The sequence below is a fragment of the Camelina sativa genome, chromosome 17, assembly GCF_030686135.1.
Source record: "Camelina sativa cultivar CO46 ecotype springtype chromosome 17, ASM3068613v1".
Taxonomy (NCBI): domain Eukaryota; kingdom Viridiplantae; phylum Streptophyta; class Magnoliopsida; order Brassicales; family Brassicaceae; genus Camelina; species Camelina sativa.
The window spans coordinates 12,558,629-12,577,761 of record NC_141896.1 but is presented as its reverse complement, the minus strand read 5'-3'; the positions used below and the strand labels follow the sequence as shown (position 1 = coordinate 12,577,761).

Below are 19,133 nucleotides of genomic sequence, written 5' to 3'. Positions count from 1 at the left end.
CTCACCCCTGTCACTGTCACTGGTCGCCCGCGAATACATATCCCTGATCAAGTTTTTGAACGTGGGGCTGAGCTCCATAAAGATTCCATCATATGTTTTTTCAAAGGTAGCCCCCCCCCCCCCCCCAATATCATCAAGTCCAGAGTGTCCTGAATCATATGTGGGGAAAAGGTCAACGTTTAGAGATCCATATGAACTATCAAAGTAGTTCAATGCTAGTCAGGATCCCTAATGAGTTTATTCGGCAGAAAGTGCTAGAGAAATGCATCTGGTATGTACGAGATTCAATGTTTCACACTATACCTTGGGCATCGACATACTCCTCTGAATCTCCTGCATTGGACTCCATCCCCATATGGATCCATATGCTTGATATACCTCTGGATCTACGAACGACTGAAGGGATCAGTTTAATATATGGTTTAGTGGAGGAACCGAAGGAAACAGATGATTATACTCTTAATATTGTAAGCCTGAAGGTGTCTCATGCTAAAGTGGTGGTTGACCTTACCAAACCTCTCCCGAATGTAGTGGAGTATACTAGAGATAATGGGCAAATTGTTGAAATTGCAGTTGAGTATCCTTGGCTTCCTCCAACTTGTTCTCATTGTAAAGAACTTGGATATGTTGCCAGGAACTGTCTCCTTCTCCCTCCAGCACAAGAACAGACGCCTAAAGTGGTTCCACCTCGCAAGAAAAACAACATGGCGTCAGTTAAGGCAGTTTACAAAGAAAAGGATAAGTCATCTACTCTTGCATCAACTTCCTCGCAAGTCTCTACCTCTTCTACCAAGGATGACTGCACTGTTGCACAAGATGTTGCACCAGCTCCGAAGGTAGTTGTCAAACCAATTACCCTTATCAAACCAATTACTAACCCGGCAAACCTCACTGCCCCTATCACTTATCTTACCCATACAAACCCATTCTCCATCCTTTCCACATTTCCTCCTAATCGTACCCCTCCTTTCCACCTAACTTCGAAACAGGCCCCAAAAAACTTACACTCCCAACATCAAACATCTTTGTCTACTCTCCCCCAAAAACCACTTCCCCATAACCTGCCAAACTTAAGTGCTAGATCTCCCACCATTACCCAGTCTATCGCCCCCTCTGGACCATATATTCTCAGTCTCCCTGCAGCTATCACACCTTCAGGCCTGCCGTATCCCTACCCCCAATCTCCAGAAAAAACTTTCCCAACATCACTAAAACGATCCCGATCCCAGCCATCTCTTCACTAGAGAATACTAGAGATAATGGGCAAATTGTTGAAATTGCAGTTGAGTATCCTTGGCTTCCTCCAACTTGTTCTCATTGTAAAGAACTTGGATATGTTGCCAGGAACTGTCTCCTTCTCCCTCCAGCACAAGAACAGACGCCTAAAGTGGTTCCACCTCGCAAGAAAAACAACATGGCGTCAGTTAAGGCAGTTTACAAAGAAAAGGATAAGTCATCTACTCTTGCATCAACTTCCTCGCAAGTCTCTACCTCTTCTACCAAGGATGACTGCACTGTTGCACAAGATGTTGCACCAGCTCCGAAGGTAGTTGTCAAACCAATTACCCTTATCAAACCAATTACTAACCCGGCAAACCTCACTGCCCCTATCACTTATCTTACCCATACAAACCCATTCTCCATCCTTTCCACATTTCCTCCTAATCGTACCCCTCCTTTCCACCTAACTTCGAAACAAGCCCCAAAAAACTTACACTCCCAACATCAAACATCTTTGTCTACTCTCCCCCAAAAACCACTTCCCCATAACCTGCCAAACTTAAGTGCTGGATCTCCCACCATTACCCAGTCTATCGCCCCCTCTGGACCATATATTCTCAGTCTCCCTGCAGCTATCACAACTTCAGGCCTGCCGTATCCCTACCCCCAATCTCCAGAAAAAACTTTCCCAACATCACTAAAACGATCCCGATCCCAGCCATCTCTTCACTACCCCCCCCCCTTTTTGTTGAAACCAATTGTTCCTTACCCCCCCCCCCCCCTCTCCTTCCTGCTTCTCAAAGTGTCACTATAGGACCTAGCTGTTCTCCTTCCTTGGAGGAAGCACCTCCTTCTCATTAATAATGAATACAAGACACTTTTTTTGGAATATTCGAGGTTTAAATGATCCGGATAAGCTTCAGCCCCTAAGTAATTGGCTTAATAGCAACAAGCCACTTTTTGGTGCAATATTGGAAACACATGTCAAAGATCGTACCCTGAACCAGATAATGGCAAAAGCATGTACGGGTTGGAAGTTTACCTCTAATTATTTATCTGATGATGATGGGCGAATCATTGTAATTTGTAAGGATCCTGCTACTATCAGAGTGATGAACCAGTCGAAGCAAACCCTCACCTGTGAAGTGAACATTGCAAACAAAATTCAGTTTCTGTTCACAGTGGTATATGCTTCAAATGTAAGAGAAGAGATCTTAGAGCTTTGGGTAGAGCTCCTACAGATCCATAGTTTATTCTCCTTCCACACTTGTCCATGGTTGGTTGGTGGTGACTTCAATCAAATTGTTCATTTTGAAGAGCACTCCTCCCCAAATGTGAACTATTTAACGCCTCAAATGACGGAATTCAGTGATTGCCTCTCTCGGTTAGAGCTCTTCGATTTAAGGTTTCAAGGACCCTTTTATACTTAGACAAACAATCTGCCTACTTCTCTGGTTGCGAAATAGCTTGATCGGGTACTGGTAATGACCACTGGCTAACCTACTTCCTCAATGGTACCGCTACCTACCTCCCACCTTTGCCTTCTGACCATACTCCTTGCCTTGTTGACCTTGCATACCAACTCCCTAAAGCTGGAACTAAGCCATTTAAATTCTTCAACTACCTCACCAAACACCCTAGCTTTCACCATCTTGTAGAGAAAGCTTGGACTCAGGCCGGAAGCTTTGCTTTTAACCTGTCAGATTTTTGTTGGAAGCAAAAGACCATTAAGAGAGACTTGAAACACATAAATAGAGAGAATTTTTCAAAGATACAAGAGAGAGTGAGTGAAACTAACCATTTGTTAATGGATGTCCAGGTACAGGCTCTGCAGCATCCTTCCCCATCAACCTTTCAGCAAGAGCAAGACCTACACACCAAATGAAAATTTTTGAGAGCCATTGAAGAGAGTTGTTTCAGACAAAAATCAAGGGTGAACTGGTTAAAAGAGGGTGATTTAAATACTTCATACTTCCATAAGATGTGCCAGTCTAGGGCTAACTATAACACCATATGATCCTTCCTGTTAGACTCTGGCGAACTACTATTAGACTCTGAGGGAATGAGCACCCATGCAATTGGTCATTTCAAGTCCATACTAGGACCAGAAAATCTACCGCGAAGCTCCATACGGTCTTCACTCGATTGGTTATAGGCTTTAAATCCTTTTAGAACCTCTAGTCATCATTCGCAACTTATGCTCGCGGTTCCCTCATCCATTGAGATCACTAGGGTGATGCATAAGTTGAATCCAAATAAGGCGCCATGACCCGATGGTTACACGTCAGACTTTTACAAGGCAGCATGGAGCATACTAGGACCAGAAGTCATCTCCTCAATCACCCAGTTTTTTCACTCCTCTTTTCTTCCCTCATCCACTAACGCCACTATCCTGGTGTTGATTCCAAAAAAACCAGGTGCTTCATCAATAAGGGACTGGCCTATCTCTTGCCTGGATACACTCTACAAAGTCGTCTCCAAGCTTCTTGTCTCAAAGATTAAGCCGATACTACCTTCGCTAATTCTTTCAAATCTAACGGCTTTTGTTAAGGATCGACTTCTTTTGGAGAATACGGTCCTCGCTGCTGAAATAGTCAATGGTTATCATAAAATCTAAGGTCTGAAAAGAATAATAATCAAGGTGGATATTGCAAAAGCTTTTGACACACTTTCCTGGGAGTTTCTTTTCACTTGTTTACAGGCACTAGAGATCCCAAACCAATATCTTAGATGGCTCCAAGCTTGTATCTGCACAACAAATTTCACAATTGGTTACAATGGAACAGTGCAAGGTTACTTTAAGGGAAGAAGAGGATTAATGCAAGAAGACCCCCTTTCGTCATACCTATTTGTCATAGTTATGAACAATCTCTCCCTAATGTTGAATAAAGCTGCAGAGGATGGGAAGTTCCGCTATCATCATAACTGTGACACTGCTAAGCTTACCTACCTTTGTTTCGCTGATGATCTCCTTATCTTTGTTGATGGATCTGTTTCCTCGGTCCAAAAAGTTCTGGAGGTTCTGAAAGAGTTTGAGGAGAGATCGGGTCTTGCTATCAGTCTTCAAAAGTCCTCTTTCTATGGTGGTGGCTTAGCCGAGGAAGAAATTAACTCAATTAGCTCTGCAACGGGTCTTTCTCATGGCACTCTACCTGTTCGTTACCTTGGTGTACCTCTCTGCACGAAAAAACTTACACTTCAGAAATGTGAGCCATTACTACAATAAGTAAAAGGAAAAATTAACAACTGGTGCTCAAAATCCTTATCCTTTGCAGGTCGCCCGCTGCTAATAAATACAGTAATAGTAGGGATTTCTAACTTTTGGTGCTCAACTTTCCTACTCCCAAAAGCTTGCACCCTGAAGATTAACTCCATGTGTAGTGCATTCTTGTGGAAAGGTCATCTGGAGGGGCCTCATACAGCAAGGGTCTCTTGGGACACAATAACAAAAACGAAGGAACAAGGAGAACTAGGGATAATAGACTTGGGTACCTGGAATACGGCATGTGTCTTGAAACTTATTTGGTTACTCTTCTTTCGATCAGGGTCGGTTTGGGTGGCTTGGTATAGGCTATACTTCTTGCGTGGATCACTGAGCAGCTTCTGGAAAATGAAAAAGTGACCAAACTACTCTTGTTTAGCAAACAAGCTCCTCAAGGTAAAAGATTTGGCCTACAACTGGATAAAACTTTGAGTGGGCAATGGTACTACCTGTAGGTTTTGGTCGGACAACTGTCGCCTTTTGGAAACCTCTCAACCTTCTTATCTCCTGTACGACTGGGTATCCGTGCTCAAGCTACACTCGATCAAATCTATAACCATGGCCATTGGCTTCTTCCAAACCCCAGATCTGCAAACTAGGTATATCTTCATACTTACTTAACTACATTACAACTATCCGAAGAAGAAGATCACTATGAATGGGAAATGGAAGGCAATATTTATCAGAAATACTCAACTCGCCGGGTTTATGATTACCTCTGTAACCAGTCTGATTTAGTGCCTTGGCGACGAGCAGTCTGGAACAAAGGAGGGATACCTAGGCACAACTTCTTAACTTGGTTACTAACCTTGAATCGATGCCCTACTAGAGATCGGATTCTTGGATGGGGGCGCCAAACAGACCCTCGATGTCTTCTATACAACTCTCACGCAGAAAGCCGCGACCATTTGTTCTTCAGTTGTGACTACTCTTGGTCAGTCTGGAACCGAATAGCCGCTCGATGTACTCTTCAACCATGCCGGAACTAGGATACAACCTTGGGACAAATGAGCTCTTTGCAAGGACCGAAGGAACGTCAACGATTGTGCTTGATGGCTTGGCAATGCTCCTTATATACTCTATGGACCGAGAGAAACACTCTCTTTCTCGGCAAAGCTTCAGATTGGTTGACTTCACTCTCAAACTCATAGACTCTACCATGAGGAATCGGATCAAATCATTTAGGGAGATAAATCCGTCTGTTTCTTCACAGATGCTTCAACTTTGGTTCTCATCTCTATGATCGATTTCTTCTACAGGATCGCTTACTATTCAATCGCCTATGACTGGTTTAACCTAGACTACCTATCTTCACTCTAAAATCTTTTACATTGTGTTTCTATTGTTGCTGGGCTTCGGCCTTATAGAACTAACTAAAGCCGGACTGGGCTTTTGTATAATTTTTATCTTCTCTTTTTTGCAATTAATAGAAAGCTTTTTTTCAAAAAAAAAAATTTGTTCCCAAAGTTGTGATAATAATTTACAAGCTGACAAAGAAAAATAAAACTAAAACCAAAAAAAATGTGATTGTGCTTACATTTCAAAGGGGGTTGTTTTGTTCTTTCTCTCTTCCTCTCTCTCCACTTGTTTACTTAAAAGACAGAGAGAGGGTAGGCTAAAAATTGAGAGCCCATCACTTTGTTCGTGTAGAGTAGGCTTTAGAGAGAGAGACGGCTGCGTTGAAAGACAAACAACCACATAACTCAAAAACTCATTCATTAAGAATGAGAAGAAAGTCCAAACCTTTTTGCTCTCAAAGTGAAAAGCAACGGAAAGATTTGAAAAAGTTTTGTTTTTTTCCCTTTAATTCTTTTTTATTTTTTTTTCTACAAACCCAAAAAAAAAAAATCTCACACCTTTTTCACTTCTGTTGTAGCTGTTACCACTTGTGTTTTCCCCTTTGGCATTTTTCTCGGTTGTCATTAATGAGAGTAATACTACCATCAAGTGTAACTTCTCTCTCTCTCTCTCTTTATCTGAAAGCTCTGCTATTTGGAGAGTTCATGGTTTGTGTTTGATTTGGAGAAGTTAGGGTTTTTTTTTATGGGTCTTACTTGGATCTGAGAAGAGCAATTTTGCTTTTCTGGAAAATGGGAAGAATAATAAAGTTTGAAGCTTTTGGTCTTGTCTGCTTCATCTCACTGCTTCTTCTGTTTAATCCGTTATGGCTTACCTCTTCTAACATGGAAGGTTTACTACTATTCTCTTATCTTTATTTATTATTTTATCTATCTAAGCACTTTAAGAATAGATATATTCATCTGCCACTGTCGCTGTTCTCAAAAAAGGACTTTTCAGCATCTGATTCTGTTTGAAAGTTTAAATCTTTAAAAGAGTTCTTCACAATTTACAATGCATTTTTACTATATCAAACGAATAATTTGTAGCTCTGCAATTGAAGAACTTGAACTGAAGAAATCAGGACAGATAAATCAACGGTATAGTTTTGGGAACTGTGTCTATGTCACTTGAAGAACTTGAACTGAAGAAATATTAAATGCTAGTGTCAAGGGTACTAAATGCATATGCAAATTCACCAGAAATTAGAGTATGCTTGTCTAAAAGCAAATATACTATGGTTGGTTTGTTTGGTAAGATTTTCCTCTTTGGGAAAAGGCTTAGGCTTTTGCTTTGTATGTTAACAGGTGATGCACTGCACAGTTTGAGAGCTAATTTAGTTGATCCAAACAATGTCTTGCAAAGCTGGGATCCTACACTTGTTAACCCTTGTACTTGGTTTCATGTAACGTGCAACAACGATAACAGTGTTATAAGAGTGTGAGTATCTCTCTCTCTGTGTGCATTTAACCCAACCAGTGTTCTTTTTAGCTTATTTTAATCTTGTTTGTTGTTGCTTCTTCAGCGATCTTGGGAATGCAGACCTGTCTGGTCAATTGGTTCCCCAGCTTGGTCAGCTCAAGAACTTGCAGTACTTGTAAGTTTTTGCTTTTATATCAAAAAAATTGAATTTATAAAATTGACTCTGCGTCACTATTTTTGCTCAGGGAATTGTAATTTCTCACACATGGTAGCCAAATGCTGTTTACGGGCAATTTGTTTTTGTCACTTTAGTTACGACTTATTTATGTAAATATGCATTTGTCATTAGATTGTTAAGTTTCTTCTGAGGATGTGATACTCTTAATTGCAGGGAGCTTTATAGTAATAACATAACCGGTCCGGTTCCAAGTGATCTTGGGAATCTGACCAACTTAGTAAGCTTGGATCTTTACTTGAACAGCTTCATTGGTCCCATTCCAGATTCTCTGGGAAACCTCTTCAAGCTGCGCTTTCTGTAAGTACATCTTAGTCTTCTCTTCCTCATCATGCACTGGCCAAATGTCTTGCTATATTAGAAGTTTATTTAGGATAAAATCTCGAGTACAACATATTCGTAACTTGTTTGATTGAACTCTGAATGGGAAGGTGGTAATGTGGTATGAGTTTTTGTTGCAAGGATAGCCGGCTTAACAATAACAGTCTTACCGGACCAATTCCCTTGTCATTGACTAATATCACGACTCTTCAAGTTTTGTAAGTATCACTAATTCAATGCTCTTTTGAACTTCCACTCTTAATGGATCCTCTGAGTTTTCCTTATTATCTTGCAAACGCAGGGATCTGTCGAACAACCAATTATCAGGATCCGTTCCTGATAATGGGTCCTTCTCGCTTTTCACTCCCATCAGGTTTGAACTATTAAACATTAATCACTCGCATTATGGGAACTGAGGCTATAGATTTCTCTAATTCATTGTGTTCTGCATACTAGAATAAAGCTAGGATCAAACACAAGAGGCTATTATATTTAAAGTCTGAACCAAAGATTCCTTTAATCATCTTAACCATATTTTATCAATAGGCATACATACATACATACATTTTGTTACTTGTATTGGTGGATATAAAAATAATTAGCAGTTGACCTCACAATTTGTGTTCTTCTGCGCAGTTTTGCTAATAACTTGGGTTTATGCGGCCCTGTTACTAGCCGTCCCTGTCCTGGATCTCCCCCATTTTCTCCTCCTCCACCTTTTATACCACCTCCCACAATTCCTACACCAGGTAATGAGATGAAGCAGACAGTAAAGTTAGATCTTTAAATTCACTCATTCTTGGAAACATATTGGATTTTGATTGGAAATAGGTTAATTTCTCTGGTAGCCTAGGTCTTTGGTTGTTGACTATTTTGTTGCTTAAACTTCTGTTAAAGGTGGATATAGTGCTACTGGAGCCATTGCAGGAGGAGTTGCTGCTGGTGCTGCTTTGCTATTTGCTGCCCCTGCTTTAGCTTTTGCTTGGTGGCGCAGAAGAAAACCTCAAGAATTCTTTTTTGATGTTCCTGGTTAGTCAATGAGTTTTTCATTACCAAGCTTTGTTTCCTTTTAGAATTAGTTTAGTAAGTAAGACTTTATTTTTCGGTTCTGTGATGCAGCCGAGGAGGACCCTGAGGTTCACTTGGGGCAGCTGAAGCGGTTCTCACTACGAGAACTGCAAGTAGCGACGGATAGCTTCAGCAACAAGAACATCTTGGGTCGAGGTGGGTTTGGAAAAGTCTACAAAGGCCGTCTTGCTGATGGAACACTTGTGGCAGTAAAACGGCTTAAAGAAGAGCGCACCCCAGGTGGTGAGCTCCAGTTTCAGACAGAAGTGGAGATGATAAGCATGGCTGTTCACAGAAATCTCCTCAGACTACGCGGTTTCTGTATGACCCCTACCGAGAGATTGCTTGTTTACCCTTACATGGCTAATGGAAGTGTTGCTTCCTGTTTGAGAGGTAACCTTTGAATCTTGACTGTTTTTTCCATAAGATTTCCACAATAATGTATGATATCTCCATGCAATCGAGTGAGCTTTCTTGAAATGATTGCAGAACGTCCACCATCACAGTTGCCACTAGCCTGGCCAATAAGACAGCAAATCGCACTAGGATCAGCGAGGGGTTTGTCTTATCTTCATGATCATTGCGACCCCAAAATTATTCACCGTGATGTGAAAGCTGCTAATATACTGTTGGACGAAGATTTTGAGGCGGTGGTAGGCGATTTCGGGTTGGCTAGGCTTATGGATTATAAAGATACACATGTGACAACAGCTGTGCGTGGGACTATTGGACACATTGCTCCTGAGTATCTCTCAACTGGAAAATCTTCAGAGAAAACTGATGTTTTTGGCTACGGGATCATGCTTTTGGAACTGATTACAGGTCAGAGAGCTTTTGATCTTGCAAGACTGGCGAATGACGATGACGTTATGCTCCTAGATTGGGTATAGCACAGGTCTTTCAGCACATATTTGGGTATCTCTGTCTACTCTCAAAGCTAATTTCTCTGTTTTTGATGATCTTCTCAGGTGAAAGGGCTTTTGAAGGAGAAGAAACTGGAGATGCTTGTGGATCCTGATCTGCAGAGGAACTACACAGAAGCAGAAGTTGAACAGCTCATACAAGTGGCTCTTCTCTGCACACAGAGCTCACCTATGGAACGACCTAAGATGTCTGAGGTTGTTCGAATGCTTGAAGGTGACGGTTTGGCTGAGAAATGGGATGAATGGCAGAAAGTAGAAGTTCTCAGGCAAGAAGTGGAGCTGTCTTCTCATCCCACTTCTGATTGGATCCTTGATTCTACGGATAATCTTCATGCTGTTGAGTTGTCTGGTCCGAGATAAAAGAAATTGTAATTTGCCTAACAGAAACGATTAAAGAATAGAGAAAATTTAAGAAAAATCACTTCTTTGTATTCTTTGGTTGAAGAAAAAAAATGTAGTCTCAGTCATTTCTTGAGCAAACCAAGGCCTTTAATTTAACAAAATCACGCACACCAAGTTCTATACATTACATATGTCTTCCACTGAATAAAGAGGAAGAAAAGGCTGTTCAAAAAACGTTTTGAGTTCTTTGTTCCGCAAGAGAAGGAACAGCACAGGCAGACACACTGAAAAACACCAAGCTTGCATTATAACATGTAAGAGTTAATCATGGGCAGGTCTTGTATTGTCTGACAATGAATGAGAACCAGATGAGCGATCAGGATTCTGCGATGAGAACAGATTCGGGTATGAGTAATAGGGGTCATCTTCCATGGAAGGCAGTCTCATTTGCTGGTGGTCCTGGTCAGGGTTGAGTCTGTCAAGTAATGAAGACTCTGGCCTTTGGAACTCTGTAAGATCACCATAGCTGCTGACTGATGAGTTCTGATGATCAAACTGCGGTTTTTCCATTGAAGGAAATCTCTGTGGCGTACGATCACCATAGCTGCTGACTGATGAGTTCTGATGATCAAAATGCGGTTTTTCCATTGAATGGAGTCTCTGTGGCGTAAGATCATCGTAGCTGCTGAATGCTGAGTTCTGATGATCAAACTGCGGTTCTCCCACTGAAGGGAGTCTCTGCGGCTGGTGGTTGCTCTGCCCAGAGTTGAAAAGTGATGGAGTTTCTGCTCTCTGAAACTCTGTAAGATCTCCGCTACTGCTGGCCGAAGAATGCGAATGCTGATGATCAAAATGTGGGTTTTCAATTGAGGTAGCATGGAAAGGGTTCTCTGACGGACTTTCTGGATACTGATCAGAATTCTTCTTGGTTAGCTCAGAGATTCTGAGTTGTGCAAGACTTGCAGCTGAACGGGCAGATGCTGCTGCACGTTCTGCTGAGTCAGCAGCAGCTTGAGCAGCCGTTAGGACATCCTGCAAGTCTCCATCGGATATTTTCCTTATAGTATCCCTCGATGTACCACTCTCTTTTGTAGGGAAGGGCTCCACTACATCAACGGATGGTGGAGAAGGTGGAGAAATATTTTTCCTTTCGAAAGATTCCATCACAATGGGTGAAGATTGTTGGCCTTCCACGGTAGTTCTGCTAGCTTTTGCAGGATGTTCATCCCTTTTCGAAGCCGGTTTTTCGGCTCCTGCATTCTCTGAATCAAAGGGCAAGTTGTGAGAGGTATGTTCATAACTAGCAGATTTCGGTGCATCCGGTGCATTTACAGGGGTAGCACCAGGAGTTGGCCGCAGCACGACATTTGGAACCTCGGGAAAGTCCAATATATCATACTCTGAGTCAGAATCAGATTTCTCTTTTGGCGCTGAAACGGATGTCAAATGTGTCCCTTCAATTTGTTCATCCGGTAGTGGAAGCTTAGATCCCCCACCAAATTGTTTTGGTCCATCCTGAAAAGAAATATGACAATTTAGGATAAACAGAGAGACTGTGACGAAAAGAAACTCAAGGCCAAGGATATCTGGACACAGAGGTCCAACAAGGGAAAAAAGATCTTTGGGGGGATCATTTTTATGCAGACCAAAACAATTGAAATGTGAGTTCCGAGAAACAATTAGATACATTGAAATGCAGATTCAATGCCTAACAATAAATACTGGGTTGATGCAAACACAAATTTAAAGCAATTAAACACATTATATGTAGAGAAGAGATAGAAAGGAAAAACGAAGAGAGAAGTACTGACAAGGAGATCTTCATGCGATTTGAAGAGATCGGTTTCTGTGGAAGCAGGGTCCCAATCAAGTTCATGTTCTTCAGCAATTTCCTTGAGAAGTTTCAGTTTAGTTTCTGGGGAAGGTGCACGCACAGAGAGCAACTCCACCAACTGTAAAATTGATTTGGGAAGATATGAAAACATGAACAAATATATTGTTTCTACTAGACTGAACCACGCAATGGATGTAAGTGATTCCGTATGCAAGATAGATAAAGAATACTAGTTAAAACTAGGTCTAGAAATGGACAATGTAATTCTAAGGATTTACAGATACTAAGTTAAGGATTCATATACATTACTTTCAGCATCATACATCAACCTGTGCTGACTTTCTACATGATAGCCTCATATTAGCAATTAACAGCACAAATGAACACTGATTTACCTTACGATTGACACCGGAATCCGGCTTGAGCTCAGATGCAGCGGCAACAAATTCCTTTCCATACTTGGATACAAACAGTATCTGGACCTGCTGCAGCTCTGTCAGGTCAGAGCACCTCGGGGCAGCAAAACATATACTTGATATTGCTTCTTTTAGATCTAGAGGACATTCCCTAACAGATTATCAAAAAAGGAAGGATTCAGAAGCGCAGCAACAATGATTGAACAGAAAACTTCGAAACAAAACAAAAGACATAATCTTTGCATGTATTCCAATCAAATTCCAAACTATCATCTAAAAAGAAACTAACGAATGCAAGACAAGGAAGACTTTAAAGTGAATACGAAAAAACAAACTGAACAACATCAATGGGCAGACCAAAGATTTTCAAAAAAAAGTTAGAACCTTTGTGCCTCAATAATGGGAAGACGAACAGCAATGAGTTCACAGAAAAGCTCAAGGATCTCTTGAGCAGCCATCATCTTCTCTTCCCTTATAATATGCTCAACCTAGTAGAGAAACCAAAGAGTCAGACCAATAGACAATGTTCACATAAAACCCATTTAAACTAATAACGAGTCCATGAATAATAATAAATAAAATAAAAAAAGCAAACCCGAATACGAGCAGTAGCTTCTTGACCAGTCTCAAGAAGCTTAGCAATCTCACGACGCATTTGCTTAATCTGAGCTTCTCTTCTATTCCTGATTAGCTTAATCCTAGGGATCGTCAACTTGAGCAAGGTTTTGCTGTGTAATATTAAAAAAAAAAAAAAAAAAAAAAAAAAAAAAAAAAAAAAAAACACAACACATGATTGAATCAGAGCTTACATCATAAGAAGAATTGGGAATACAACAAACTCATCCAATTTTTACAAACAAACAGAGAAATCGTCTTCTTCTTAGTTTCTGAGATTGATAATTTTAGGCAAAATCAGAAGAGATGATTGATTGAAATCAGAGATAAATACCATTTTGCAGCTTTGAAACCCTTATTGAAGAAGGAATCTAGCATCGACATGATCGATTGATCACTGAAGATCGATCGCAAAGACCTGGGAACACAGATAAGAAGAAGAAGAATATTACAATTTTTTTTTTTTTTTTTGTTTTAATTTGCTTCTCAACGAAGGATTTTTTTTTTCTTTTCTTTTTTCCTTGTTCAGGAAAAAAAAAAAAGTTTGGAAGTTAAAACGGTACGTTTTGAGTGATTTACAACCAGTCAATCAAGTTTATTAAAGTGAAGTTGGTTTAATCAACTAAACCACGTCGGTGGAAAACGGGTTTTTGATTATATGGGCCTATACGCTACGTACTGGATCTCCGTTAGACCTGCATTAGTCTTTTGTTACATAGATTGGTCAATGCGATAAAGACTAAACTAAACCTTGTACGTCGAGGATGTTAAGATTATAAAGAAGTTTTTTTTTTTTTTTTTTTTGGTAAAAAATGCAGGTCTTTTAGAGTTTTGGACTGTAGAAAGTATGAACATAAGGATGCATGTCTTTTAGGTTGTAGTCTAGTTCCATACCAATGGATCCTAATATTCATATTACTAAAGATATGGGAACTCCATTAACTAATCTTACTTTCCTACTGAGAACTTAGTGGTAGACTGTTTTATCTCCCAATCATCATGCCATATATATAACATTTTCAGTCCACCAATTAAGCCAGTTTTTTCTGCTTTATTAGGCCTTCACCTTCAACTTGCAAGTAAAGTGTAAATGTACATTAAAGCTAATTCTGGTAAAGGTCTAATGTTCTATGCATATACATAATTTGTGTTTGAATGGATTTGATGATGCTGACTTGATGGTTTGCAAAGCTACTAGAAGATCAGTTACATGTTTATGCATATATCTTGATAATTCATTTATTTCTTGGTCGAAGAAGCAAGTTGTTGTTAGTCGGAGGTGTTTTGAAGGAGAGTATCAAAGCTTGGCTCATGCTACTTGTTAGATGATATGGTTGCATCAGTTACTTAAGAACTCACATATTACGGTAAGTTATCCGCCAAAGCTTTTATGGGATAACGAATCTGTTTTTCATCTTGTTATGAAGTAAGTGTTCCATGAGCATACAAAACACATTGAAAGTGATTGTTAATATCAACTCTTCATGTATATACTAGTAATCAAATATGCTAACATACTAGGATTTAACCCGCGGGATTTTAAAAATTAAAAATTTATATTATATTTATTTGTTATTTTAATATTGTTTTATTAATTTAAAAAATATAAAATTTTACAGGTATTTGATATAAATATTTAAAGTATAGGATTTCTGTAGTGTTTTCAAGGTTTTAACTCGTTTGATATATGTATAGTCTAGTAATACATTTATCTCCTGGTACACATCTAAAAGTGTTTAAAAAAAAAACAATTCCACTTAACTCTCTGTATGTGATTAATGCCAACTCGTCTCACCAAATCAAAATAAGTTTTTGCGTAAAAAAAAAATTAATCAAAATAAGTTTTTTTTATCAAGTTTAATTATGTTAATTGTTTTACCAAATTAGCATATTTCTATAGTTTATAATTTTTCCATGTCAATATATATAGTTTATGATAATTAATATAATTTTAATTTTTTTGGTAATTCCTCAAAAAATAAAAAATAAACCAATTTTTTTTGTCAACCATTGGGCCACAACTGACCGGCCCATTAGCCAAATTCCTACATTCGTAGGAAGCAGAACTCGATCCCTGGTGTGATGTGCCTTCTACAAATGGACTTACCTCATGCCACTGTACTAAGGTCACTTCACAAAAATAAACCAAATTATATGGGGTTTTCAACATATTTAATGTGACATTTTATAATTGGATTTTCGGTTTAGGAAATTTATTAATGTTAATATAATTATGGAGATTGTAAACTTTTGTTATGGAAAATCTCTTGTATATCATTTAAATTTGAGAGATTATAGCATCCATAAAAATAGTTTTGGAGATTTAATGGGTTAAAACTTTAATGGGAAGAGTTGTTTTTGGAAAAATCGGAATGTATAGATGTTGTTAAGATTTTATGACAATAAATGTAACAAATGTTGGTCAATTTAAAAAAATTTAGTATTTGAGTTTCTTTGCAATGTTATTTATGGAATTGTTTTAGGGGTTAATATTGTAAAAAAACATTAAATAAGTAAAAATTAAATAAGTAAAACTTAAAGGGCATAAACCAAAATATACTTCAAAAATGTTAATATAGATTAAATTAGCTTTTTCATTCATATTATTTCCATAGTTTTGCTCAAGAAAATGTCTTTGTCAAATCTTTATCTTCCTAATCAGATACTTTGAAACTAAAGACTTAGCTTGAGGGAGTGTATTAGTTACGAGAGTTCGCTGATAAAACGCATCCGCTAATAGATTATTATTTTTATATATTACAAATACATCAAGTTTACAACCCATACAAAGTAACATAAAGTCTTTGAAGATGATAAATAAAAACATCCTAATTAACCAAAGACTTGACTTTGGAAACACGTTAAAATGCTTTCTAGACCAAAGCACGCATTAATCAACGAATTTATTGAACCTAACTGAAAAACTGATCGAAAGTATATGTTACCAAAAACGAATTGAAAATTATGTTAACAAACTCATTCTTTAGTGCTTTTGGGAAAAGGTCATTAAAACCAAGGGCAAGGTTCACGTTTGCTGCGACAGGTTATTTTCAAGATGTCTGAACACTTTTTTGGCTGCTTCTGTAGTTCTCTGCCCTCTCTCATATTGTGAACCTTATGACTGCAATTATTAACTATTGTTACTATTCCATTCGTTACTCCTTTTTTGGTCCCACGCACGCCTTATAAATTTATACCTTATCTATACGTATAAAACTTCTCTCTCTATACATCATACATACATACCACTAACTAATTAACACCTACAATTAATGCCTGCATGTGTAAATCATACATTGCTCATCCTTGGTTTATAATATGATTATGAAATTATGGGATCTTCATTACCCACTAATTTACACATGAAAAACTTTATGAGTTACCAAGACATTTTTTCACTTATGTGAATACAGAATACTTATGGCCGCTTCCTAGTCTTTTAAGTTTTAAACGGTAACACTTTGTGGCTTTGTGCATACTTAATTACTTATGGTATAATACGATGTTCGTTATATCCCAAAAGATAAGTACGACGGTAATTTTGGTTCATAATGCCCTTCCCTACCATATCTCAATTCTCAGGCTTTGTTGGTACGTACGTGTACATATGAACAGTTCACATATTCAAATTTATTCATAGGGCGCGAAACCTGTTCATTGATAACTCTAAACGAATAAAATCATAATGATTTTTTATCAGAAAATCGACGAGAATCATGTGACCCTTCAAACAGGTGTACCTCTTTTCATCATTTATTATCATAAACACATACCAATTCTTGTCATCTTTTCCTCAACTATATATATCACTTGTTCCACCTTTGTATCATACTTCACACACAACATATACGGTACTAGTTACATTGTCTTCTCCTCTCATCTTCTAGAACTTCTTCTTTAAAACCCCTGTCTCAACCAGAAAGTTTCTGTTTTTGCTTGTTAAAAGAAAACAAATAATATAAAACATGGCAAAGAAGTTTCTCCGCACGTTAATGTTTTGCGTCGTCCTAGTCTTCGCAGCGTGTTCTTTGATCGTTAACTCCATTCGCACGCCGCCACTAAGTACGTCACATCAATCTCTTTTTTTCTTTTTTTTAATCATTTTATTTACTTGGTTATGATTTATATATATTAATATAGTTTACATTCTATATGCTTTTTTGTAGAAATTACGGTCAATGGCGGAGATAAGAAAAACGCCGATATAGAGCAAGCTCAAACTCACCACAAGGTAGGTTTGGTCCACCACCTCGGTGCACTTTACCAAAAAAAAAAAAAAAAAAAGATATTTTTGTATCATACAATCATCTTTTTTCTAAACATAGCAACCGCCTTTGTATTTTATAAATAATTAAATAGCAAACCGTGTTTTGTTTTTTTCCTCCATTTACTTAATTATGAATTTATTCTGTTTTTGTGGTGAGAGAAAAAAAAACAAGAATTTATTTGTATTTTTATTTATTTGTGGTGAAGAAGGAAATAAGCAAAAAAGGAGGGGTAGAAATGGAAATGTACCCAACAGGATCAAGCTTACCGGATTGTTCATACGCGTGTGGTGCGTGCTCGCCGTGTAAACGTGTGATGATTAGTTTCCAATGCTCCGTCGCCGAATCGTGTAGCGTCATCTACAGATGCACGTGCCGAGGAAGATACTATCACGTGCCTTCTAGAGCTTAAAATATCCGCCGTCTATTTTTTTATTGGACGTCTGTGATTAAAAAATATCAGTTTTGGCGGCGAAAATAAAACTCTCTTTTTTTATTGTACAATTTTGTTGGGAACATTAAATTAAAAAGCTATGGGCCCTTTTATTATTAATATTGGGCTTTTTAGGCCTTTCTAAAAGAGAGTTGTATGAATGACACGCTCGAATCAGATGCCTGAGAACCGTCACAACTCAAAGTCAAATGTTTCGGTTGGCTTTTTTTTTTTTAGTATGTCCGGATGTCCCATCAGACCGGTTGAACCAGAAGTCAATGTAAGAGTATACACTTTTTTTAATCCTATGAACAATTTTGAAATTTATATATTTTTACATTAATCTAATGTAACACAAATGAATGCTAAATTTATATAGTTAAAGGCTTAAATCAAACATTAGAATATTTTTTTGCCATTTTCCTATTTGTATGTATTTAAATTGTTTTACCCTCACCTTTTAAAGTTAAGACCAGGCTATGTTATTTGACTAAAACTAAGCTTTTTTAAACACAGAAATGATAATAAAAACTTAAATTTGGCATTCCAATTTTGAAAAAGAAAGCTTGAAGAATATCCAAAAAGACATGGTCAATAGTCGAAGAAAGAAGATAAATGGATGCAACTTGCAGGATTCTTAAATTTTATGATTGACCCAAATTAATGACGTTAATTTTATTTTACATATAGTATTAGAGACTGTGGAAATGGCACAAGATATTTTAAAAAGTCAACATAAAACATCTTAATCTGGAATTTCTGATTTTTTCACTTTTAAGAAATCCGAGTTGAAATACTGTTGTTATCCTATCTTCCTACGCAAAACGTTTGATTTTTTTTTTTTTTTAATTAACTTTAAAAGATATTTGTTGTTTCTCTTTTTGGCATGAAAAAAATAAATGATAATTTTAGATAATGAAACTGCCTAAAATTGGAAGGCGGGAAACGAAATCGAACCTAACAATGTGTTTGGTCTCGCAACTAAAAAATTCTCGAGTCGAACAATAAAATCAGTTCATAATTGTATTCACACACGTGTACAATATATATTTGTTTTTAAAAATATGTGCACAAGTATACACGAGAGAGAATCATTCGAAGGATATTCAGTTTTACCGACCAAATAAATGTGACTATGTGACTATGTGACTATGTGACTATATGTTTTTGTTTGGAGTCTTCGATTTTTTTAGCTTTTTTTTTCCCCAACTACTGTTAGGTATTTTTACGCTTCACAAACAAAAAAACAGAAAACATAAATGTAACTTAGATTTTACGCATTTGCAATGTCAATTTTTCCAGAAATTATCTAAATAGTTAATCTGCTTTTATGACTTTCAGTAACCACTACAACTAATATTTTTTACAGAAAATAAAATATAAAATGATATAATTTTCCTAGTTATAACTAATAAATATACCATACATCGTTCAAATC

The 19,133-nt window shown here is 37.8% G+C and overlaps 3 protein-coding genes and 1 pseudogene across 4 annotated transcripts; 3 read left to right on the top strand and 1 right to left on the bottom strand.

Annotated features, from left to right (window-relative positions):
* The first annotated feature begins 158 nt into the window (after nt 1-158).
* On the top strand, nt 159-5,472 carry LOC147923596 (uncharacterized; annotated as a pseudogene).
* Nucleotides 5,473-6,014: 542 nt separating this feature from the next.
* LOC104757770 (somatic embryogenesis receptor kinase 2) lies at nt 6,015-10,270 on the top strand. Its single transcript, XM_010480553.3, has 12 exons — nt 6,015-6,269; nt 6,360-6,673; nt 7,129-7,261; nt 7,347-7,418; nt 7,635-7,778; nt 7,946-8,017; nt 8,101-8,172; nt 8,436-8,548; nt 8,697-8,828; nt 8,919-9,260; nt 9,357-9,751; nt 9,836-10,270. The coding sequence occupies exons 2-12, from the start codon at nt 6,574-6,576 to the stop codon at nt 10,148-10,150; spliced, it is 1,890 nt and encodes a 629-aa protein (XP_010478855.1). The 5' UTR covers nt 6,015-6,269; nt 6,360-6,573; the 3' UTR covers nt 10,151-10,270.
* Nucleotides 10,258-13,588, bottom strand: LOC147923595 (uncharacterized). Its single transcript, XM_087495832.1, has 6 exons — nt 13,332-13,588; nt 12,978-13,110; nt 12,767-12,870; nt 12,362-12,533; nt 11,944-12,084; nt 10,258-11,647 (listed from the first exon to the last, which is right to left on the bottom strand). Exons 1-6 carry the CDS (start codon nt 13,379-13,381, stop codon nt 10,454-10,456), a joined length of 1,794 nt encoding a protein of 597 aa, XP_087351958.1. The 5' UTR covers nt 13,382-13,588; the 3' UTR covers nt 10,258-10,453.
* A 3,211-nt stretch (nt 13,589-16,799) lies between these two features.
* Nucleotides 16,800-17,872, top strand: LOC104757771 (protein EPIDERMAL PATTERNING FACTOR 2). 2 transcript variants are annotated; one of them, XM_010480554.3, is made up of 3 exons: nt 16,800-17,059; nt 17,164-17,228; nt 17,471-17,872. In XM_010480554.3, exons 1-3 carry the CDS (start codon nt 16,963-16,965, stop codon nt 17,672-17,674), a joined length of 366 nt encoding a protein of 121 aa, XP_010478856.1. In that variant the 5' UTR covers nt 16,800-16,962; the 3' UTR covers nt 17,675-17,872. The 2 variants fall into 2 exon arrangements, with proteins under 2 accessions (XP_010478856.1, XP_010478857.1); XM_010480555.3 differs by having other exon boundaries at nt 16,801-17,059; nt 17,474-17,872.
* Nucleotides 17,873-19,133: the final 1,261 nt, after the last annotated feature.